We start from the raw sequence: 25,646 nt of genomic DNA, 5'->3' as shown, positions 1-25,646 counted from the left end.
GGGGCGGTAGTCATTTAGTTCCATTATCTTTGCCTTCTTGAGTACAGGAGCAATGGTGGCCATCTTGAAGCATGTGGGGACAGCAGACTGGGATAGGGAGCGATTGAATATGTTCGTAAACACACCAGCCAGTTGGTCTGCGTATGCTCTGAGGACGCGGCTAGGAATGCCATCTGGGCAAGCAGCCTTGCGAGGGTTAACACATTTAAATGTCTTAATCACGTCGGCCACAGGGGAAAGAGAGGGGGGGGGTGCAGTCCTTGTTAGTGGGCCGCGATGGTGGCACTGTGCTGTCCTCAAAGCTGGCAAAGAAGGTTTAGTTTGTCTGTAGACCCTGCCACATGCGCCTCGTGTCTGAGCCATTGTGACTCTACTTTGTCCCTATAATGACATTTCCATTGTTTTATTGCCTTGCAGAGGGAAGGACTACACTGTTTATATTCAGCCATATTCCCAGTCCTCTTTCAAAGGTTAAATGAGGTGGTTCGTGCTTATAGTTTTGCGCGACTGCTGCCATCCATCCATGGTTTCTGGTTAGGGTAGGTTTTAATAGTCACAGTGGGTACAACATCTCCAATGCACTTCCTTATAAACTCATTGACTGAGTCAGCGTATAGATAGATGTTATTCTCTGAGGCTGCCCGGGACATTTCGCAGTCCGCGTGATCATAACATTCTTGATGCATGGATTACGATTGGTTAGACCAGCATTGAATGGTTCTAGTCACGGGTACATCCTGATTGAGTTTCTGCCTATATAACGGTAGGAGCAAGATGGAGTCGTGGTCGGATTTACCAGAGGGAGGGCGAGGGAGGGCATTGTGTGCATCGCAGAAGTTAGAGTAGCAATGATTGAGTGTATTGCACGCGCGAGTACTGCAATCAATATGCTGATAACATTTGGGTAGCCTTGTTCTCAAATTTGCTGTGTTAAAATCCCCAGCTACTATAAATGCAGCCTCAGGATATATGGTTTCCAGTTTACAAAGTCCAGGGAAGTTTCTTAAGGGCCGTCGGGGTGTCTGCTTGAAGGGGTATAAACACATCTGTGACGATAACTGATGAGAATTCTCTTGAGAGATAATATGGCAGGCATTTGATTGTAAGGAATTCTAGGTCAGTGGAGCAGAAGGACTTGAGTTCCTGTGTGTTGTTATGATTACACTATGAGTCGTTAATCATGAGGCATACACCCCCGCCCTTCTTCTTCCCAGAGAGGTGTTTATCTCTGTCAGCGCGACGCATGAAGAAGCCCGGTGGCTGAACCAACTCCGACAACATATCCTGAGAGAGCCATGTTTCTGTGAAACAGAGAATGTTACAATCTCTGATGTCTCTCTGGAAGGCAACCCTTGCTCTATTTTCGCCTACCTTGTTGTCAAGAGACTGGACATTGGCGAGTAATATACTCAGAAGCGGTGGGCTGTGTGCACGCCTATGGATCCTGACCCGGAGGCCGCTCCATCTACCTCTTATGGGGCAACGTTGTTTTGGGTCGGCTTTTGGGATTAGATCCACTGTCCTGGGTGGTGGTCCGAACAAAGGATCCGCTTCTGGAAAGTTGTATTCTGGTCGTAATGTTGGTAAGTTGACATCGCTCTTATATCCAATAGTTCTTCCCGGCTGTATGTAATAACACTTAAGATTTTCTGGGCTAACAATGTAAGAAATAATACATAAAAAAAATGAAATACTGCATAGTTTCCTTAGGACTTGAAGCGAAGTGACCATCTCTGTTGGCGCTATCTTGCATTTGAATATGAGCGAATGCAACAATGACGCTAGATAGGCTGTATCACATCCAGCGTCGTCTGGGTTTGGCCAGGGTAGACGGTCATTGTAAATAAGAATTTGTTCTAAACTAACTTGCCTAGTTAAATGAAGGATACATTTAAAAAAAATAATACAAATATATAACATTTACACTTTAAAAAACACCTCAACATTTACCTGATGTGGGGTATTGTGTTGTTATTGTTGTATCCATTGTTGCTGTGGGACAGGGAGGTGGATCACATTCTTCTGGCAAATCTCTATTCAAACGGGCCGTTTTTAAAAAATCTTCCACAAAATGAAAATAGTGTCCTGTCTGCCATTGCTCATTTCTGTAGTGGCACTCAAAATCATATGTGATCGCCTCCTGCGGAGACAAAAGGGGAATAATTATCTCAATGATGTGAAATTCAAAACATAAATGATAATGGTTTATAGCTGTTGATAGACCATTTAACGTTAGCTTTAGCTTTTATACCCCCATGGCTTTAGTCATGCAGCAAATAGTTCAAAGAACACAGATATGTTTGAGCCCAGATTTAAGACGTTATAAGTAGTAACTTCGGTCTTGTCTCTTTATTCAGGACAAGGGGGACCTCATTAACCCTGTTGGATTCAGAAAAGTTAGCCAGAATAATACAAGTAATATGCTTTAAGAAGTTATTAGGTCTACATTATGAATGTACAGTGACTTGCGAAAATATTCACCCCCTTGGCACTTTTCCTATTTTGTTGCCTTACAACCTGGAATTGAAATAGATTTTGGGGGGAGTTGTATCATTTGATTTACACAACATGCCTACCACTTTGAATATGCAAAATCTTTTTTATTGTGAAACAAACAAGAAATAAAACAGACAACTTAAGTGATCATAACTATTCACCCCCACAAAGTCAATACTTTGTAGAGACACCTTTTGCAGCAATTAACACTGCAAGTCTATTGTGGTATGTCTCTATAAACTTGGCACATCTAGCCACTGGGATTTTGCCCATTCTTCAAGGCAAAACTGCTCCAGCTCCTTCAAGTTGGATGATTCCGCTGATGTACAGCAATCTTTAAGTCATACCACAGATTCTCAATTGTATTGAGGTCTGGGCTTTGACTAAGCCATTCCAAGACATTTAAATGTTTCCCCTTAAAGCACTTAAGTGTTGCTTTAGCAGTATGCTTAGGGTCATTGTCCTGCTGGAAGGTGAACCTCCGTCCCAGTCTTAAATCTCTGGAAGAATGAAACAGGTTTCCCTCAAGAATTTCCCTGTGTTTAGTGCCATCCATCATTCCTTCAATTCTGCCACCACCACGCTTCACTGTGGGGATGATATTCTTGGGGTGATAAGAGGTGTTGGGTTTGTGCCAGACATAGCGTTTTCCTTGATGGCCAAAAAGCTACATTTTAGTCTCATCTGACCAGATTCTTTCATATGTTTGGGGATTTTCCCACATGCCTTCTGGCAAACACCAAACGTGTTTGCTTATTTTTTTCTTTAAGCAATGCCTTTTTCTGGCCACTCTTCTGTAAAGCCCAACTCTATGGAGTGTATGGCTTAAAGTGGTCCTATGGACAGATACTCCAATCTCCGCTGTGGAGCTTTGCAGCTCTTTCAGGGTTATCTTTGGTCTCTTTGTTGCCTCTCTCATTAATGCCCTCCTTGCCTGGTCCGTGAGTTTTGGTGGGTGGTACTCTCTTGGCAGGTTTATTGTGGTGCCATATTCTTTCCATTTTTTAATAATAGATTTAATGGTGCTCCATGGGATGTTCAAAGTTTCTGATATTTTTTTATAACCCAACCTTGATCTGTACTTCTCCACAACTTTGTCCCTGACCTGTTTGGAGAGCTCTTTGGTCCTCATAGTGCTGCTTTCTTGGTGGTGCCCCTTGCTTAGTGGTGTTGCAGACTATGGGGCCTTTCAGAAGAGGTGTATATATACTGAGATCATGTGACAGATCATGTGGCACTTAGATTGCACACAGGTGGGCTTTATTTAACTATTTATGTGACTTGAAGGTAATTGGTTGCACAGATCTTATTTAGGGGCTTCATAGCAAAGGGGGTGAATACATATGCATGCACCACTTTTTTTCCATTTTTTTATTTATTTCACTTCACCAATTTGGACTATTTTGTGTATGTCCATTACATGAAATCCAACAAAATAGGAAAAACACCAAGGGGGATGAATGAGTACTTCTTCACTCTCATGAGACTAAGAGAGGTCCCTTTATGAATACCTGATCTACCTGATAGATGATCCAAGTCCTCACAAGACATCATTGAAGACAACTCAGATGTGAAATGATGCGGTCACTGGTCTATTTGTGCTCAGGACTTGTGTACCATGTTCATTATTTTATTATAGTATCTTGTTTTATTCTATTTCATGTAATTGAGCCAGAAAGGATTGCATGAATGGATGTGTTATTGACCACCTCCACCAGAGGCAGCTAGGTAGTACTCCCAATCAAAGACTCTATCCAACAAGACTTTTGCCAATTCAGCCTTCAATGTTTTGAAGCAGTTGAGGCCTTTAACTGCCATGTTGCACTGTGGGTGGTATTGTTATTGTCATAATTGTCATTGGTAATGACATATTGGTATGATAAAAAAATATATGTATATTTGAGTCATGTGTCCTCCGAAACATGACCCGCCAAACTGCGCTTCTTAACACACGCGCTCTTAACCCGGAAGCCAGCCGCACCAATGTGTTGGAGGAAATTCCGTTCAACTGCCGCGCAAGAGCAGCCTGCAGGCACCCGTCCCGCCATAAGGAGTCACTAGAGCACGATGAGCCAAGTAAAGCCACCCCGGCTAAACCCTCCCCTTACCAGGACGACCCTAAACCCTCCACTTGTGCGCCGCCCTATTGGACTCCCGGTCACAGCCAGTTGTGATACAGACTGAGATCGAACCCGGGTCTGTTGTGACGCCTCTAGCCCTGCAATGCAGTGCCTTAGACCACTGCGCCACTCGGGAGGCCCCATATGATAAATATTCTATGTACAGTAATGCATTTCAAAGGTGCATTTTTTAATGTATTTTTTTTACATGTGTCCTCATCAAAAGAAACCTGTCATAAGAGCTATCACAGTTACAATATTAGTATTAGAACCAAAGGTGCAAACGTACCAAGTTCTTCATGTGATATCTTGTCTCTTTCAGCATTTCGATCAATATGCTGATATTATATTTGTTGGACGAAATGCTTCCAAATTTGTCTGCTAATCCTCGTAAACTGAGTTCCAAGTGGAAAACGTTTAGCGCTACCCAACACATTCCACCCTGAAAAAGAAAATACATCTGGAAATAACAATCATGGGTAATGGACAGTTATGATATACACTACGGTTCTAAAGTTTGGGGTCACTTTGAAATGTCCTTGTTTTTGAAAGAAAAGCAATTTTTTTGTCCATTAAAATAACATCAAATTGATCAGAAATACAGTGTAGACACTGTTAATGTTGTAAATGACTATTGTAGCTGGAAACGGATGATTTTCAATGGAATATGTACGTAGACGTACAGAGGCCCATTATCAGCAACCATCACTCCTGTGTTCCAATGGCACGTTATGTTTGAAAATGATCAACTTGGATTAGCTAAGGCAAATTGATCATTAGAAAAGCCTTTTGCAATTATGTTAGCACAGCTGAAAACCGTTGTCCTGATTAAAAGCAATACAAATGGCCTTCTTTAGACTAGTTGAGTATCTGGAACATCAACATTTGTGGGTTTGATTAAAGGCTCAAAATGGCCAGAAACAAAGAACTTTCTTCTGAAACTCGTCAGTCTATTCTTGTTCTGAGAAATGAAGGCTATACCATGTGAGAAATTGCCAAGAAACTGAAGATTTCGTACAATGCTGTGTACTACTCCTTCACAGAACAGCGCGAACTGGCCCTAACCAGAATAGAAAGAGGAGTGGGAGGCCCCAGTGCACAACTGAGCAAGAGGACAAGTACATTAGAGTGTCTAGTTTGTGTAACAGATGCCTTGAGGACTTGTGAGGCGTCTGTTTCTCAAACTAGACACTCTAATGTACTTGTCCTCTTTATCAGTTGTGCACCGGGGACTCCCACTACTCTTTTTACTCTGGTTAGATACAGTTTGCACTGTTCTGTGATGGGGGTAGTACACAGCGTTCACAGAGATCTTCCGTTTCTTTGCAATTTCTCGCTTGGAATAGCCTTCATTTCTCAGAACAAGAATAGACTGACGAGTTTCAGAAGAAAGCACTTTTGTTTCTGGTCATTTTGAGCCTGAAATCAAAACCATAAATGCTGATGTTCCAGACACTCAACTAGTCTAAAAAAGGTCCAGTTTTATTGCTTCCTTAATCACAACAACATTTTTCAGCTGTGCTAACATAATTGCAAGAGCTTTTTCTAATGATCAATTTGCCTTTTAAAATTATAAACTTGGATTAGCTAACACAATGTGCCATTGGAACTCAGGAGTGATGGTTGCTAATAATGGGCCTCTGTACACCTATGTTGATATTCCATAAAAAATCTGCTGTTTCACGCTACAATAATCATTTACAACATTAACAATGGCTTCACTGTATTTCTGATCAATTTGATGTTATTTTAATAGACAAAAAATGATATTTTCTTTAAAAAACAAGGACATTTCTAAGTGACCACAAATTTTAGAACCGTAGTGTATACCGTTTTGAAATTCATCACAACAGAAAAATTATAGTCCACCCTCTAAAAAAGTCAGGCAACATAGACATTCAATAATATTTTGTATGGAACACAAACATATTAAGTTATAATAATAGTGTAATCATGAGAAGAAGAAAACATCTTCTCACCACTTCTTTCGGAACGTATGTCACAGGAATCTTGTAATCTTTAGGTATATTTTGTTTCTGTTAAAAACCAGACAATATCATGAAATGTTAGCAGAAAGGGTTTGGGAACATTTGAGTTTGTTACCAGAACAAATCTCAGAGATTCAGCTACTGGTTTACACTAATGGTAATGCAGGATGTCCTACTGTGTGAGAGTCTCATGACAATCCCGGTCAGTGGTATTAGAAAACAATGACTGATTCTAGATGCATCAATGTATCAAAGTATACTTTCAAGTCTACAAATGTAATTGTTTGCAACTGGCATTGCAGCAATGTTCCGCATAAGCATAATGGTTGATTTTGAGAGGATTACAATTAATTGGATTGGATTGTGCAATCCACCTTTCTAAGAACTGGATAAGAATGAAACACCATGCTGCTAGTAACTGGATCGAGACAGTTAAATACAGTAAGAGCATTTGCCAAAGAGCTTTGATTTGCAGTTTTGGTGGCTTGAAGAAATAAGTACTTCCAAGGACTTTACCAATAGTGAAATTCTTGTGATGTCATCTGTTACAGTGTTTCCAAATTCACTTGACTGGACTCCAAGTGTGATGCACAGCAATAAATGGACACAGACGCGTATCCAAATCTGAAAACCAAGAAAAGACAAACACACAACATTATGAGAAATTTCTACAGATTAATATTCCATTAGAGTAACTATCTGTAGCCTACAATTATACATAATCCCTTAAAGTTGACCCCTTAGGCCTGTCTTGGTTGATCAAAGGTAGCAACCTGACACTTGAATAGCATCCTAGAGCACATATCCAGACAACTTTAATTTCACCATGATGATGACACTGTTCCCTTAGAAAAAGTCTGTCTTCAAACACCAGGGTCCGTAAAATAGACGGTGACAGACCCTTAGTGCTCCAGTCCTTTCTAGACACAGTTTGGGATTACGTGGAGGTCATTAATCAACTGGGTTGCTCCTCTTTTGTTATCATTTAATTGGCTACTTCAATCAGCTGAATTGCAGCCTTGGTATCAAGACCAGGCCTTTCATGGTCTAATGACTAATGCCTGTAGTGTCTCAGGGAGGCCTGTGTGACTAATGTCTGCCTGCCCCTCTGCAGCCATTCCCTCGCCCCTGTCACCCCCTCCACCCCATTCCCATGCCAGTCTGAGCATGTTATGCAACAGTCCGACCCGACCCACACCTTCCCCCAAACTTCCCTCCCTCTTAGCCCAGATTAGGAACAGGAACAAAAGTGGATTCCACAAAAAAAGGTTGCAAGGTGGTTTATGTTGAAGATTGAAATTAGGAAGATGAAAAACATTAGAGAAGAGCTTACTGACTGGCAGCCACTGAGCGCTGGGGGCAATTCAGACACTCTGTTAACCATGAGTGCTGTGTAAAGGAGCTCAACGACACATTGGTTGCATCCCAAATTCACCCTATTATCTATATAGTGCACTATACCTTTGACCAGGACACATAGGGCTCTGGTCAAAAGAAATGCACTATGTATGAAAGAGGGTGCCATTCGGGACTCTGCCATAGATAATATCCTCTGTGCCCCTGCACTGTCGTCTCTTTCCTCATACGACAGCTGGAAGAGGTACAGAATACAATGAACAACCAATGAGACAAGGGGGAAAATTAAGATAAACCTAAATTAAAGAGCGAACGGAGCCTAATTCAATTCCACATAACTCTGTTTAATTAATCTAAACAAAATCATCTTTATATGAGTGGAGATGTCCGTGACGGACACAAGACTGAAGTCAGATGGAGGTTACAGGGGAGGAAGTGAGGTGGGAGATAGGCAGGGATGGAAGGAGGTGATAGATAATAGGTCCACGTAAGATGGTATTGAATTTACAATGTCACGTTTATTCCCTCGTCATCAGAGTCCAAAATGGTCATGCAGGTAATAGTCTGGTATGGTCACGGTGTGGCTAAAATTGCATGATATGAATAGGTCCAAATCAAATCACAGAGACAGATTAAATGCATGCAGAATACATTACACATCTGTGTATCTGTCAAACTTTTAACTTATTTAAACTATTGATGCATGTACCTAACAAATTACGCTCAGTCGAAAAACCATTTTACAGTTTTTGTCGGATAGACTCAAAAGGTTTGTCCGGCAGGGGCGCGAGCCACAATAACACCTCCAAATGTCAACATTTGACATCTGAAAGTCAATTCAGTCAATGACAAAATAGTACACTTTGACTGGGCTGCACTGCTATGCTTTAAATAAATTAAGAGAATGACTAGCTAGACCACAATTCAGCACAAGTTCAAATTGGTCACATTGGTGTCCTACTTGGTTTTAAAACATGCAGTGTGAGGCAGATAAAAATGCTAGGCCCTGGTGGACCAGCCATTGTTTCATAGATCCCTGGGGACTATTCACAGGGGCACGTTTGGACAGTGGTAAACTGTCACTGGTAAACAATTGAAACATTTGGAAACGGGTTTAACACCATTATACAGTGGTTTTGACAGATGTCTTTGGAATCGGTCTTTAGAATCTGTATTTGGAATCTGTCTTTGGTTAAACCGAGATAACATAATTATGTCAGGGTCTTGTAAGGAATGTTATGAGGGCTACAGATTTATGATCTTAATTTGTTTCTGGTAATTGTTGGGTTGAAGTGGCCTTAGGTGATCGGAACCCTAATTAGCATTTTCTGGTGATGATGCACTTAGCAACATAGACAGATGTAGTATAATTACAGTGTAAGTCTACCACACTTGACTACATTTACCATTTCTTTAATGAGTTTGTAATGACACCTCACATTCAATTCTGCAAACACCTCTATGACATTTATGACTAATTTGTGTGCAATGGAAAGTACTGCAACAGACATGGTAAAACATAATTCACCTCACTCCCTACATAAAATGGGATCCCATTATGTTAAATAATTTACTAATTTCAAATTCAATTAAACTTAAATTCAATTTCCTTTTCAACTTACATTCTTGTTTAATCACTTTTAGAACTATTCTTATTCCCTCAACTTAGAGTGAGCATCAAGTCCACATAAATACGGTCTAAATTCAATTCTGATTTGACATGATTCTTTCTATGTAATGTATCTATGAAACATTACATTACATTATAACATGTATCAAAGGTAAAGGAGCTTAATTCACATGAAGTGTGCACTTCACACACACACACACACACACACACACACACACACACACACACACACACACACACACACACACGCACACGCACACGCACACACACACACACAAACAAAGCACTGCCTTGGAATTTAACATGGTCAAACTGGCAAAGTAATAAGCATGGCAGGTGAGGAGAAACTAACGTGCAACCATGGAAAGAAGCTGTGCTTCCTAGCTCTTTATGAGACAGAATCATGACCCCTGAAATCAAAGAAGTGGTTGGAGAGCGGCTACAATATGTCTGGCCAAATGCCAGTCAAACTCAGGTCATATTTTCTTCAATAAATATGAGAAAAAGGGAAAACTATAAATAAATGAATATGCTCCAGTTGTATCTAACATATCGGATATTCATGTTATAATCTAATTCTGTCTGGTAATAATATAAATGATTGCAGTGAGCTACCACGTACGACATACATTTAGAAATATTACAGTGCGTGTTGTATGTTGGCTGTGTTTACTGTGTTTGTTCATCAATAACATTGGTTATAAAAAATACTTGTATATGGTACTGTATGACCAATCTATAACAACTTAGAAATAACTTGTTATTAACAAATATGGTTAGAAGTGGATGTTATCATGCTGTCAGACCTACAGTACAGTAGCAGACTAAAGCCAGATCAGTTCACTGAGACTGTTCTCCTGGTGATGTCACAGCTGGGATAGTTACCAATTGCCATGGGAATCTGGAAAATAGCAGTGTAGTTCTGTCCACAGTAAAGGAGACAAAACACAGCAGTACCAGAGGCACTTTCCTGAACTATATATGTATTTGAACTCTAAACATTGCGGTTCCATTATGAAAATAAGATACAATGTGCTCTAACATGGATGGATATCCATAGATCTTTTCACGGATAACGTCAAGGTTTTTGTTCATTATTCCCCACATGTTAGTCTCCGTTAACGCAATACTAAAATCTCACGGAATTTGCTCGTAGTCTGTCCACAAGAGATTACCCACATGTTTGAAACATCAAGCTGACCTTAAAGTCCAACGATATCCCTGCATTTTTCATACTTCTAGAAGAAATAAAAATAAAATTAAACTCTTGTAAAATGCAGCAACAGTTGGAGAGATATAGCAGGTATATTTAGGTAATAGAGGTACAGTATATCCTGTTTAGAATATTAAATCAATGAGACAGCGGGCTGTTAAAATTGCAAATATTTTATGCAAAATAATTGGACAATTAGTTTTTCCTGAGGACATTTGCATATTATGTGTAATACGTCAAGTTTATGCCCAATGCCAGCTTGTCAAACAGCCAATACATCTGCCATAGCAAAGCAAGGTTGTTTTGAGTGATGGCATTAACCCGTTTTGGTTGCAAATCTCGCAGCACTTATGTATCTTATGACCTAGCTGGCATCCAAGAACAATGGTTAAATAAACTAACAACATTTATACAGTAATAAACCAAAATTGTGCCAGGAAGTAGTTCATAGTATTGCCCCAGCTGGTTGAGCTCTGCCACTGAATCTGGACTCAAGGTTCTGTCTTCCCCCCCCACTTAGTATCATAAAAGCTATAAATATTTTAGGACAGAACATTGGAAAGCAGTCACTATAGACATTGCTAAAAGTAAAGACATTTATATAGTATTGTACATTTTGATCAGTTCACTGCCACCTTTTACAGGCCTTTCCTTTGATCAAAAGTAAAGCAAGGAAAAGAGGGAAGTAATAGTAATTAGAGATTCAATTACATTTGAATTTGCATTAAAATAAAATCTAATCAAACACCCATTTTCATGAAGAACTCAAAGCAGTGCTTCCTGGTTTCTCTCAGTAAATCATAGCACATTTTAGTGGAAAATGAACAAATAACTTAAAAGGCCTGTGTTCCCTCTTTGTTGGATGCATTACTGCTCTTGAGGTATGTTGTGTTGGTCCCACTGCACTGCCTGAAAATGATGATTACCATGTCCTCCTCCTCTACAGCTTGATCCTGACATATCATTAACCAATCAGACCCAACAGGCCCTCTAGAAAACCAGACCAGTGCCCTCCTCTCTAGCCGTCTTCAGCACATACAGTAATCTCATTGTACAAAAACACAACGCCGTGCATAACATTAGTGCCACATGGCATCTTTTAGGCCATCAGTTTTGCACAGGCAAGAACCTGTTCCTAATCTCATCAAAATAATTTTGGTCGAATGACAATGCATCATCTCTGCCAGTGCGCTTTCTGTTTTAATAAACACGTTCCATTATGAAGGAATAAAAAATAGACTGGATTGCAGATCAAATCTGTTTTCAAAGCCTAATTGCTGTCTCATATTAGATGGAAGAAATTACTATTGTTTTCCAGTGGACTTAAGGTCTATGACCAAGGCTGTAGAGACTAGTGCATTGTTTACTGGCTGGAAAGGAACAACAATGACTTGATCTTTGTAGGCTTCTGGCTTCTACTAGGTATAGTAACCTGTCTGATAAACAAACAAAAACATTCTGGGCAGTTTTCCCAGGTATTGCTGAAATCATACTTAATGGAAATCCAAAACACTTTTGATCTAAGAATGGCAGTGTAAACATAGAATTTAGAACATTTGTTTAAAATAATAATTCCATCATATCTGACGATAACCAAAAATAGAACACGGGCCTACAACTGACAGTGGGTAAAAGTGGAAGCATCAGGAAAAGGAAAAACAGGAAACGCGATTGATCTATTCCCGGAGTGATTCAGAAAACGGACCAGTGACTACTCAAAACATGTATTCATTTAATTTGCATCTATAAATGACATTCTGCGTTCCTCTGTCCACTCAAGTGCACTTACAGAGGCCCATGTTAAAGAAGTAAACACTGAAACAAATACCATGGGGATTATAAAGATATAGAGGCTCATTCAATGTCATGTGGTCAACTGAAGAGCACATAGGTTGAGTGCCGGGAAAAAACATTGCTTGATAACTACATTGAGTAGTACATCTTGGGATCAATAAAGTACTTATATTACTACTACTATTACTACTACGGTGTTGACACGGAGAGACTACTTCAAATCAGTCAATCATTGATGACCTCAAGACTCCATCGATCTGTCCTGATGAGGGTGCATGGTGATTCATGTTATCTTTATGGTTCTATATCACTTAGGATCATGATCAAGTTGTTAGCTCTGCCCTATGGTTTGACGTTAGCATGAGTGTAACACAAAACTTAAAAAGCTGTTGTAAAGGTTGTTGTAGTGTTTTGGGGTCAATTTAAGGGCCATGTAATACCACAACGTACACCAGAGTAACGAGGTCAGCCTTGGCAGAATAGCAGATTTTCGAAACTGGTTGAAACGGTATCAGCAGACATTTGTTTTACTTGGAGAAGAAGAACATTCCTTAATTATTCCCATATCATCCCTTCAAGACATAAAATTAAAAAAATAACTGGAAGTGCACCAAACTTTAAGGAATCCAATTTGGGTGAACTTGGAAGAGACTTGTGATATTAACAGTATGAGGTCATGTACATCCACGATTGACCCAACATACTACTGACCAATAAAAACATTTGTTTTCCCTCTGCGTTACGTTCCCTCCAGAGATCAACCAGTTCAGTTAAAGATAATAGAAAGCACAGAGATGGTGAAAGACTGAATAACATATCAGGGGTTGTAAAGTCTTTTGAAGCTTGTGAAGGAAAAGTGCGTGTTAAAGAAACAAGGGAGCGGACTAACGCTTCATTTAACATGTCAAAATATCAGTATCTCACTTGCATTCAATGACAAACCAGACATGTGTCTGTGACTAAGTGTGTGAGGGGTTAAAACAGGTCTGTTTGTGTGTGGGGGACAGGGGTAGTCTGATCATGGTACATTGCACTCATATCTTCTCAACAGTCTCAATGTTATGATATGATAGCACATGTTGCGAGTTGATCAACATCATGGTAATGCCTAAAATGAGCTGTACTTTTGGACATGTGAACAGTTAAAATATGGTTTTTCACAAATCTGATCACTAAGCCAATTCAGTTGTATCTGTGTTGAACACTGCCAAGGACAGATACGTTGGACATGGTTCTGGAGGGGGGGGGGGGGGGTTCTGGCTCTCTCTCCCTAACAAAAAACTGCTTGTGAGGCCCAGCCTTCTCCAAAGTCTTAATAATGCTGACTAACTATAAACATCTCAAGGCTCCATATATATATATATGTTTTAAGAAAATGCAGTATTTTCAGTTAATAGGAATATACTTTCCCAAGAGCATCTATGTACTAAGAGGGTACCTCTGAGCAAGACAAATTAGTCGTGAAACTGCTTATAGGTTTAAAAAAAAGCATATTGCTGAGTTGCTGCCTTGTTATCACATTGGCCAGGTTTCACCTTCACACTTTTATAGCCTTGAAGTCTGTCAACTGTTAATTTGCACCATTTGTGTTCCCATCATACTGTTTTATGCCTCTTGGTGTCTTCAGTTCTGGCTCATCCTCAGAAAACCCAACACATGGAACATCCTCCAACATTTCCTTGAAAATCTAAATTCACGAATTAGCTGTGTCATAGACAGTGGGGGACTTCGTTTTTGCGTCCTTTGCTTTCGGTTTTGTACACCAGCTTCAAACAGATGAAAATACAATATTTTTGGCGAACTATTAGAATTTTACCAACCAGGAAATGGTGGAGCAATTTCAGCGTATTGCATCTTTAAGTTTAGCTCTTGCGTCTTTTAATTGTGGTTTTGTACATCAGCTTCAAACCAGTGGTGTTAAGTAGTTAAGTAAAAATAATTGAGAGTGCTACTTAAATAGTTTTTCAGGTATTTTTGACAACTTTTACTTTTACTTCACTACATTCCTGAAGAGAATAATGTACTTTTTACTCAATACATTTACCCTGACACCGAAAAGTACTTGTTACATTTTGAATGCTTAGCAGGACAGGAAAATGGTCCAATTCATGCACTTACCAAGTAAACATCCCTGGTCATCCTACTGCCTCTGATCTGGCAGACTCACTAAAAACACATGCTTCGTTTGTAAATTATTATGAGTGTTGGAGTGTGCCCCTGGCTATCCATACATTAAAATAACAAGAAAATGGTGCCATCTGGATTGCTTAATATAAGATTTCAATTATTTATATTTTTACTTTTGATACTTAAGTATATTTAAAACCAAACACTTTTAGACTTTTATTCAAGTAGTATTTTACTGGGTGACTTTCACTTTCACTTTAGTCATTTTATTAAGGTATCTTTACTTTTACTCAAGTATGACAATTGGGTACTTTCCAAGACTGTTTCAAACAGCTGAAAATACTATAATTTTTTTGTTATGGAAAAGGTATTTCACAGTGGCTTAAATGATTTTCTACACTATACTTGCTTGTTTTGTCACATAAATGTTAATTAGGCAAACTATTAGAATGTTAGCGACCAGGAAATGACAGAGTGATTTCTGCATAGTTTATCTTTAATGCAGATAACAAAATGTAAATTAAATACAGTAGGCCTACTATACATGACGAGTATATACATGTTTAAGCATCACTCATGCATTGAAGCTATAGTTTTGTTTGGGTATGCAAACTTCGTATCTGTGCTACTGTAAGTACCTCTCAATGTGCCGACCAGCTTTCACTTATTCAGATAGCTTACACTCGGCAGACTCACTGACATGTCTGTCCATCCACAGTAGGAGCTGATTCCCATTGGTTAAACACTTAATTTACTGCTCTTCTTAATAACCCTGTAAATACAGTATACTGTACCTATATGTCTCTGGGCACTGCCTTCTAAATTCCACTTCCAGGTGAAAGCAGCTAATTTTAGCCTTTTTAAACCAGTCAGTGAGTCAAGACAGATATTTCTCGCTGTTGTCACTTCACAACAGCAAATTAGAAGGTAGCTCTAACTTTATGTAGTGTTGTGGTGTCTCTCTTGTCGTGATGTGTATTTTGTAAATTTCTAATCCCAGCCCCCGTCCCCGCAGGAGGCCTTTTGCCTTCTGGTAGGCAGGCATTGTAAATAAGAATCTGTTCTTAACTGACTTGCCTAGTTAAATAAAGGTTCAATAAAATAAAAATAATAAGTGCTAACAATGTGAGCAAGGTAAAGGAAAGGATTGGATCATCCCAGTTAATCAGATAATCCCAACCCAGCTAATCCCAACCCAGCTAATCCCAACCCAGCTAATCCCAACCCAGAGACTGTTTAGAAAACCCTTTAAGGTGTCTCGTTGATGACACTTCTTCCCTAGACTAAAAGGGGTAGCTCCAGCCCAATATGGCGACCGGAGTATGGGCGAGTGGGCATGTCGAAAGGAAAGTAGTGGGCATATGGAAAGGAGTGGGTGTGTCAAAAGGAAAGTAGTGGGCATATGGAAAGAAGTGGGTGTGTCGAAAGGAAAGTAGTGGGCATGTGGAAAGGAAAGTAGTGGGCATGTGGAAAGAAGTGGGTGTGTCGAAAGGAAAGTAGTGGGCATGTGGAAAGGAGTGGGTGTGTCGAAAGGAAAGTAGTGGGCATGTGGAAAGGAAAGTAGTGGGCATGTGGAAAGGAAAGTAGTGGGCATATGGAAAGGAGTGGGTGTGTCGAAAGGAAAGTAGTGGGCATGTGGAAAGTAGTGGGTGTGTCGAAAGGAAAGTAGTGGGCATGTGGAAAGTAGTGGGCGTGTGGAAAGGAAAGTAGTGGGCATGTGGAAAGGAAAGTAGTGGGCATATGGAAAGAAGTGGGTGTGTCGAAAGGAAAGTAGTGGGCATGTGGAAAGTAGTGGGCGTGTGGAAAGGAAAGTAGTGGGCATGTGGAAAGGAAAGTAGTGGGCATATGGAAAGGAGTGGGTGTGTCGAAAGGAAAGTAGTAGGCATATGGAAAGAAGTGGGTGTGTCGAAAGGAGTGGGTGTGTCGAAAGGAAAGTTGTGGGCATGTGGAAAGGAAAGTAGTGGGCATGTGGAAAGAAGTGGGTGTGTCGAAAGGAAAGTAGTGGGCATGTGGAAAGGAGTGGGTGTGTCGAAAGGAAAGTAGTGGGCATGTGGAAAGGAAAGTAGTGGGCATGTGGAAAGGAAAGTAGTGGGCATATGGAAAGGAGTGGGTGTGTCGAAAGGAAAGTAGTGGGCATGTGGAAAGTAGTGGGTGTGTCGAAAGGAAAGTACTGGGCATGTGGAAAGTACTGGGCGTGTGGAAAGGAAAGTAGTGGGCATGTGGAAAGGAAAGTAGTGGGCATATGGAAAGAAGTGGGTGTGTCGAAAGGAAAGTAGTGGGCATGTGGAAAGTAGTGGGCGTGTGGAAAGGAAAGTAGTGGGCATGTGGAAAGGAAAGTAGTGGGCATATGGAAAGAAGTGGGTGTGTCGAAAGGAAAGTAGTGGGCATGTGGAAAGGAAAGTAGTGGGCATGTGGAAAGGAAAGTAGTGGGCATATGGAAAGAAGTGGGTGTGTCGAAAGGAGTGGGTGTGTCGAAAGGAAAGTTGTGGGTGAGTCAAGTGCTCTGCTATAGGTTAGACATTTTGGATTGAGCTGTGTTTTTTTTATTCCATTTGTTACCACGTAAATACTTGTGTTTTTAAGCCAGAGGAGAAGTCAGTCGTATTTTACTGTTAGTTTTACCCAAATAATTGTATATTGTCAGTTATAAAACTGACAATTGTTTTATTTAAAAGTACTGATGATGGGTGTACTCTTGCTTCTTGCGTTATATACGAGTGCTTACTGTGACTGTCACCCTTCCCATGCCATTGTCGGACAGTAGTCCCACCGGGCACACACTGGTTGTATCAATGTTGTTTCCACGTCATTTCAATGAAATTACATTGAACCAATGTGGAATTGATGTCCGTGCCCAGTGGGGTGCTTGGCAAGCTAGAGCGAAGTGGACTGTGTCCCAGTGTTGTTGCCTTTCATGCCCTCCTCATTGAGTAGTAGACTGTATGTATTGTATGCATCAAGGTGACATCTAGATGGTTACCAATATTAGTTATTTCATGTTTAGGCTGCTATCATGCTTGAAATAAAATAATAGTCGCCGGCTTATTGACTTGTCCTGCAGCCCAATCAGCCAAAACAGTCTTGCCCAATTAGCTGATTTGTTTCCATACACCCACAGCTTTTGACACACCCACTCAGACATACTCCTGTTGCCATATTGGGCTGCAGTTACCCATACTTGCCCTAGACTGCAGTGCATCCTGCATACAGACAGGCCGTGTGCTCAAATCAAATCAAATTTTATTGGTCACATACACATGGTTAGCAGATGTTAATGTGAGTGTAGCAAAATGCTTGTGCTTCTAGTTCCGACAATGCAATAATATCTATCATGTAATCTAACAATTTCACAACAGCTACCTTATACACACAAGTGTAAAGGAAGGAATAAGAATATGTACATATTCATATGGATGAGCGATGGCTGAACGGCATAGGCACGATGCAGTAGATGGTATAGAGTACAGTATATACATATGAGATGAGTAATGTAGGGTATGTAAACATTATATAAAGTGGCACTGTTTAAAGTGACTAGTGATACATTTATTACATCCAATTTTTAATTATTAAAGTGGCTAGAGATTTGAGTTCGTATGTTGACAGCAGCCACTCAATGTTAGTGGTGGCTGTTTAATAGTCTGATGGCCTGAGATAGAAGCTATTTTTCAGTCTCTCGGTCCCAGCTTTGATGCAAATGTACTGACCTCGCCTTCTGGATGATAGCGGGGTGAACAGGCAGTGGCTAGGGTGGTTGCTGTCCTTGATGATTGTTTTGGCCTTCCTGTGACATCGGGTGGTGTAGGTGTCCTGGAGGGCAGGTAGTTTGCTCCCTGTGATGCGTTGTGCAGACCACACTACCCTCTGGAGAGACTTGCGGGTTGTGGATGGAGCAGTTGCCATACCAGGTGGTGATACAGCCTGACAGGATGCTCTCGATTGTGCATCTGTAAAATTTTGTGAGTGTTTTTGGTGACAAGCCAAATTTCTTCAGCCTCCTGAGGTTGAAGAGGCGCTGTTGCACCTTCTTCACCACGCTGTCTGTGTGGGTGGACCATTTCAGTTTGTCCGGGATGTGTACGCCGAGGAACTTAAAACTTTCTCCACTACTGTCCCGTCGATGTGGATAGGGGGGTGCTCCCTCTGCTGTTTCCTGAAGTCCACAATCATCTCCTTTGATTTGTTGACGTTGCGTGTGAGGTTATTTTCCTGACACCACACTCCGAGGGCCCTCACCTCCTCCCTAAAGGCCGTCTCGTCATTGTTGGTAATCCTTGGCATTCCTCATAACAAGACTTTTTGCTGTGACTGACAATGTTGTTTTTCCTTCCTGAAAACAGAGGCAGCCCAACCCAGTGCTAAAAGATTGTAAGAGATATGGATCTCAAATATATTGGACAAACGCAAAACTCAATGAGGCAGAGCACTACTGTATTGCTCTTAGGTAACCCTTGCGTAAGATATCTGCAGCTGCAGCAATAAACAAACTACTATCAGGAAGTTCATAAAAACTTTGATAACCATGCTACTCTCATGGTACAATATTACGCATAATTCAGAGTTCAAAGTCGTGGAGCCGCGATACACAGCTCTGAGACCACCGTACACCCCAACCGCGCACCAACCAATGCCGCTCCATTCATTTGAATGTGGTGACAGTTGGAGAAATTGCTTGAGTTGTGCTGCAAATTCTTAAAGTATGAAAGCCAATGGTCCAATATTCTAGAACACTGCTGTGTGGATGCTTACCAATTTTGGACTCTGATAAGCGCTTTAGCCTTTAGTCTGAGCTACTGCATTACTGCCAACAGCCAACGAGGTTGTCTGAGTATGGACTTAGTGCTATAAACAACGCCAAAATAAGTTCACAGTGATCAGAGCGCTACTGGTAAGAGGATGTAAAAAATAACTAAACCAAGCAAACCTACTGTATTCTACACAGGTAGGACCTATGTATAGCACTGAGGACGGTGGTGAGAGGAGCTATAGGTGGACGGGCTCATTGTAATGGCTGGAATATAATAAATGGAACATGTGAGTCAAACGTGGTTTCCATATGTTTCATCTGTTCCATACTGTTTCATTAATTCCATTCCAGTATTTACAATGAGCCTGTCCTTCTATAGCTCCTCCCACCAGCCTCCTCTGATGTAACACTAACACAATAGGAGATTCTTAGAGGCTGTCCCCCTGGCTTTGGCAGGGCATTACAGGCTCCTACAAACCTGTTGCTTGGTCAGTCAAGTTTTTGTTTTGCCTTAAGAAACAACTCATATTTAACTTAGTGCCGGTGCTTCACACGTACTTCAAGTCTGGTCGAAGAGTTACTTTAGCACAATAAGCCTCTCTAACACCAGTCTATATAGGTTTAAAGTATGGTCAAAAGTCATGACAATAATGCTATTAGTCTCAGCAGGGCCACAGGTTGAATTAGCATACCTGAGCTGCTTACAGATCATCCAGTCTAACCTATTTGACTAGCATTCTCAGGCATGTGGCGTCTAGAGCTCAGGGGATGTTGACTTCGTCCAAAATGGCACCCTGCTCCCTTTAACAGTGCACTACTTTTGACATATCTCACTCAATTCATTGCCTCGTTAACTCTCTCGCTGGACTACTAACTCTTCCTGAATGTGCCCACCCGGCTCTCTTCAGAGGGCGCATCGTAAAGCAGAGATGTGAACGGACTGTCAGCATGTGACCTCTCTATGCACCCCCAGTGTCTCCACAGGCCCCCAGGGCACCAACTTCTAAGGAAGCGTGTAAGCTGGGAGAATGGGTATGGATCTGGGGGTTAGGAGCACGAAAGAAAGTAAACTGATATACCCAGCCTTTTTTGTGGTCTGGGAAACCTTGACTGCTGAGGCATTGGGGACCTTTGAGGAGGTTTCATAGCACACATAAAAACAACCTAGGATGTATGTGTAGCATTTACAGTGTCTGTCGAATGTCAATGGTGCTTTTTTTCATGGGAAACGCTCAAATTTATGCACCTTACCTCACACCACATTCTTTTCTTGACAGCCAAACAGAATAATATGCACATTGCACAAATCCTGCATCTTATTAACAAGTGATTATTAGTTGACGTGATAAAAAACAAGGAAGAAGGCAATGAAAGAGTGGAATGGTTCCTGTTTTCTGTCAGGTACCATACATCTGCCAAAACTATGAGTGACTCACTGTAGTCATTAAAGTTTTGTTACAATATATTCCCAGGATTTATTTAATGATTTAATTTAACCATGTAAGTTATTGAGAAACACTGGGTACTGTATGCTGTATATCACAGGCATACCAAAGGGTGCACATTTTCACAGATAGTATGCAGAATGTATTTATCAGTTGCTGAGCAGAATTTTCTATGTGCAGAAACAGGTAGGCTTGTCTATATGTAAGAACTTCAATTATACTAACTGGGTTAGGGAAAAGTTGTACTGGCTCAAAGAAAGATTAGGCTACAGTTAAGTCCACACTAAGTCCACATTGTAGACCAGTGGCGATTGGTGCCGTTTAAGATGAGGGAGGATAATTATTTATTTTATGAGCATGGCCTTATTTCTTTTTTCTTCACAGTCATTCATATTCCATTCACCCAGTTCAATGTAACATCAATAGGTTTAAGCCACTACATGATACTCAAATTTTCCTATACCAATCACAAGGTTGCTTTCTATGAATGAAAGTTTACAACGTAGGTGTAAAGTCGAGAGAAATTTGAGTAATCAAGGTGACGGGGTGGATCGGCTTTAATATTGCAGACAGATTGTAGTTTCCATCAATGTAATTGTCTGCATCATTTCCAATCACCCATATATTTTTGGGGTAAATATATATATTTATATATATATGCATACATACATACATATAAACATGCATACATATACACATGCACTACCATTCAAAAGTTTAGGGTCACTTAGAAATGTCCTTGTTTTTTTTTGAAAGAAAAGCACATTTTTTCCCCATTAAAATAACATCAAATTGATCAGAAATACAGTGTAGACATTGTTAATGTTGTAAATGACTATTGTAGTGTGAAATGGCAGATTTTTTATGGATTATCTACATAGGCTTACAGAAATCCATTATCAGCAACCATCACTCCTGTGTTCCAATGGCACGTTGCGTTAGCTAATCCAAGTTTATCATTTTAATAGGCTAGTTGATCATTAGAAACCCCTTTTGCAATTATGTTAGCACAGCTGAAAACTGTTTTCCTGATTCAAAAAGCAATAAAACTGGTCTTCTTTAGATTAGTTGAGTATCTGGAGCATCAGCATTTGTGGGTTTGATTACAGGCTCAAAACAAAGAACTTTCTTCTGAAACTCATCAGTCTATTCTTGTTCTGAGAAATGAAGGCTATTCCAAGCGAGAAATTGCCAAGGAACTGAAGATCTCGTACAATGCTGTGTACTACTCCTTTCACAGAACAGCGCAAACTGGACCTAACCAGAATAAAAAGAGGAGTGGTAGGCCCCAGGTGCACAACTGAGCAAGAGGTCAAGTACATTAGAGTGTCTAGTTTGAGAAACAGACGTCTCACAAGTCCTCAACTGGCAGCTTCATTAAATAGTATCCGCAAAACACCAGTCTCAACGTCAACAGTGAAGAGGCGACTCTGGAATGCTGGCCTTCTCGACAGAGTTCCTCTGTCCAGTGTTTGTGTTCTTTTGCCCATCTTAATACTTTATTTTTATTGGCCAGTCTGAGATATGGCTTTTTCTTTGCAACTCAGCCTAGAAGACCAGCATCCCGGAGTCGCCTCTTCACTGTTGACGTTCTGGTTAGATCCAGTTTGCGCTGTTCTGTGAAGGGAGTAGTACACAGCATTGTACGAGATCTTCAGTTTCTATTTAATGTACTGTTTAATGAAGCTGCCAGTTGTTCCTTCTCGCATCTAAGTGCTCTCTTCCTCTCATCTTTTCCCTGTGCTTGTGGACTTCAGTACAAAACACATCAGCTGTCTGTGACCAGGCGAAAAAAAGGTTCCAAGCCAAACCTTCATATCATAACCGTTAACCGCTACACACAGCCTACAGCCTACGGTGTCACCATAATAATGTCAAAGTCAACATAGCTACTAGAACTAACGGGTTAGTAAACCAACTACAATCATCCAGTACAGTGTACAGTTAGAGCAAGTAGTTTAGCAGTTACATGGGTGGGCCCTGGTGGAAATAAATTAATAAAACCAAAAGCTTACCTTGACATGGAAGAGTTCCAGTGTTGGATAGCCATAGCCAGCTAGCTAACATAGCATCCCTTTCTGTTTGAGCCGGGGGTTTGAGTAGGCTAAACTAGCTAGCTGCATTCACTAGCTAAGTAAGTGAAAATTTTTAAAAAATACTACAAAATATAGCCAGCACTCTATCTCTCTCTTGGTTCTCCTTCATTTTTTTAGAAATTAATTTGCGCGAAACTGTTCAACTATTGTCTTTCTCTCTCTTTCAGTCAACTACTCACCACATTGTATGCACTGCAGTGCTAGCTAGCTGTAGTTTAGGCTTTCAGTACTAAATTAATTATCTGATCCTTTGATTGGGTGGACAACATGTCAGTTCATGCTGCAAGAGCTCTAAAGGTAGGAGGACGACCTCTGTAAGTTGTCATAATAACTGTGTAAGTCTATGGAAGGGGGTAAGAACCATGAGCCTCCTAGGTTTTGAAGTCAATGTACCCAGAGGAGGATGGAAACTAGCTGTCCTCCGGCTACACCATGGTGCTACCTTACAGAGTGCTGTTGAGGCTACTGTAGATCTTCATTGCAAAACATTGTCTTTTAATCAATTATTTGGTGACGTGAATATATTTAGTATAGTTTTATCTAAATATTATAACTTTTTCAGTGTTTCACAATAAAAAAAGAAAGGAAATGAACTGAGGGGGATGGGCCTCCCCTTCCTTCTCTGAGGAGCCTCCACTGGTGTAGGCTATGGGGCTCCCGAGTTGCGCAGTGGTCTATGGCACTGCATTCTCAGTGCAAGAGGTGCCACTACAGTCCATGGTTCAAATAATTGGTTGTATCACATCAGGCCGTGATTGGGACGAATTTGTTCATAACTGACTTGCCGAGTTAAATAAAGGTTCAATTAAAAATAAAAATTTAAAAAGTGAGAAACACCTGATTTCAGTTAAGCTGATATCCGAAAGTCTGAATAAAAGGAAAATAGGATAGGATAAGATAAGATAGGATAAGATAATATAAGATGGGATAATATAAGATAGGATGGGATAAGATATGATGGGATAGGATCAACTTTAATGTCCCCAAGGGGAAGTGTCTTAGACACACAGTACTGCTGTATACAAAATATACACATGTACATTGCACACTCAGTTTAATACATAAATTGCACATTACACATGTTATACATCGACCTAGCCTACATACACAAATAAACGAACTTAACATGCTATTCAAAATTACATCTTAAGATGCTGTGTACTACTGAAGCTTTAAGATTTTCCCCATAATTTGTTTCCAAAACCTATTCCCCTTTCATTTTTCAGTATCCAAATCCCCGTATACCAATAGGCATACACATCAAAATACATGTACTAACAGCATCCTATGTTTATCACTGTTTATGATTTAATGAACAACCATGTCAAAGCACTTTTCATGACGAAAAGAAAACGATTAGGCGCGAAAATATTTTGTATTATTGGACATAATTGGGACGTACTGTCATTAGTCAACATGGGCAAATAGAACAGCCACAAAATGTCCATCGTGTCTTAATAATTATGATACAGTATGTCAGAAAACATAGGATGACACCCACACACAATTCCCGGTGGTTGGCATATTCTGTTTGACCGTATTGGAAAATGGTGATGAAGGTGCGTAACTTGACAAGCGTTTCCAAAGAAGCTGAGCGGTAAAGGATAGTGCTCCGGCATCATGTCAATGATATTGAATGCAATGTACCCTACGGTTAGACATCAATCATGGTGTTTGGCATTAAAAGAGGGATAATGTAAGTCGTGAATGACTTTCCTCATGTATGCATACTTTTCAAAAAATCTGCGGACAGAAATAAGCAAATTCACACCATTCGTTTTATTCTGATTTGCCACTGGAATACGCACACCGCGCCAGGCGTAATAGGCGTTTATCCAAGAAAGACATGCAAATAATAGACAGCCTATAACAAGAAAGTGAGTAAGAAAATATGCAATTCCGATGATAACTTACTTTTGGCTTCTTCATATGGAATGAGAGGAGTAAATCCAATGTAAGTGAAACCCTATTTTATCTTACTTCTGCGGGGAGGAAAGGGGTTTTCATCATCCCGTGTGCACATATCCAATGCCCTAGTCAGTAGCCTGGTATCCAAGCAGGGAAAATAATCTTAAACCTTATAAAACTGCTGCAATGAGCTTTGTTGATGATAGGTATGGTATCCAAATATACACATCATAGGGAGCGCATTAACGGGTACTGCGAGATCATAGTGAGCTGTTTTTTTTTTTTTTTACAGGGAAACCCATTTTTATAGTTGCTTCAAGTACCGCCCACAAGAACCGTTCCGGTCAGTCTGCTGAGCTCCAACGTCCATCATACAGTCCTCATCGACAGCTCCGATGAAAATATTGAGATAAACTCCGCTTTACGTTGTGAATGAAACCAATATTACTATATGTAACATATACCTACAGTAGCCTTATTATGATAACTTCAATTTGTCTGAAAATACCTGTCCACGCCTCATGTTAGACTGCCCCGTTGGCACATCGCTATGTCATTTATCGTTGGAACTTGACAGACCGACATTCGAGATGACTTTGAGCGTCAGGCATGGAAGCATATCGATTTATTGTAGAGGAGTTAAAGTCGTAAAGTCAAACTGGTCCAAATGTACAATAAAAGTCTATAGGAAATGCAGTGGTTGAGCAAGTCATGGTCATATAGCCG

At 40.4% G+C, this 25,646-nt stretch overlaps 1 protein-coding gene across 1 annotated transcript in view; it reads right to left on the bottom strand.

Annotated features, from left to right (window-relative positions):
• The window catches only part of kitlga (kit ligand a), a 34,110-nt gene extending 8,911 nt beyond the window's left edge, over window positions 1-25,199 (bottom strand). The window contains exons 1-5 of the mRNA XM_020457035.2: window positions 24,927-25,199; window positions 7,121-7,228; window positions 6,596-6,652; window positions 4,906-5,058; window positions 1,951-2,140 (exon numbers count right to left, since the gene is read on the bottom strand). Coding sequence (XP_020312624.1) covers window positions 1,951-2,140; window positions 4,906-5,058; window positions 6,596-6,652; window positions 7,121-7,228; window positions 24,927-24,941 — 523 coding nt within the window. The 5' untranslated portion in view covers window positions 24,942-25,199. The remainder of the gene's footprint in view (window positions 1-1,950; window positions 2,141-4,905; window positions 5,059-6,595; window positions 6,653-7,120; window positions 7,229-24,926) is intronic.
• Between the last annotated feature and the right edge of the window lie 447 nt (window positions 25,200-25,646).

The sequence above is a fragment of the Oncorhynchus kisutch genome, linkage group LG22 (assembly GCF_002021735.2).
Source record: "Oncorhynchus kisutch isolate 150728-3 linkage group LG22, Okis_V2, whole genome shotgun sequence".
NCBI classification, from domain to species: Eukaryota; Metazoa; Chordata; class Actinopteri; order Salmoniformes; family Salmonidae; genus Oncorhynchus; species Oncorhynchus kisutch.
This window is presented reverse-complemented; position numbering and strand designations above follow the sequence as displayed.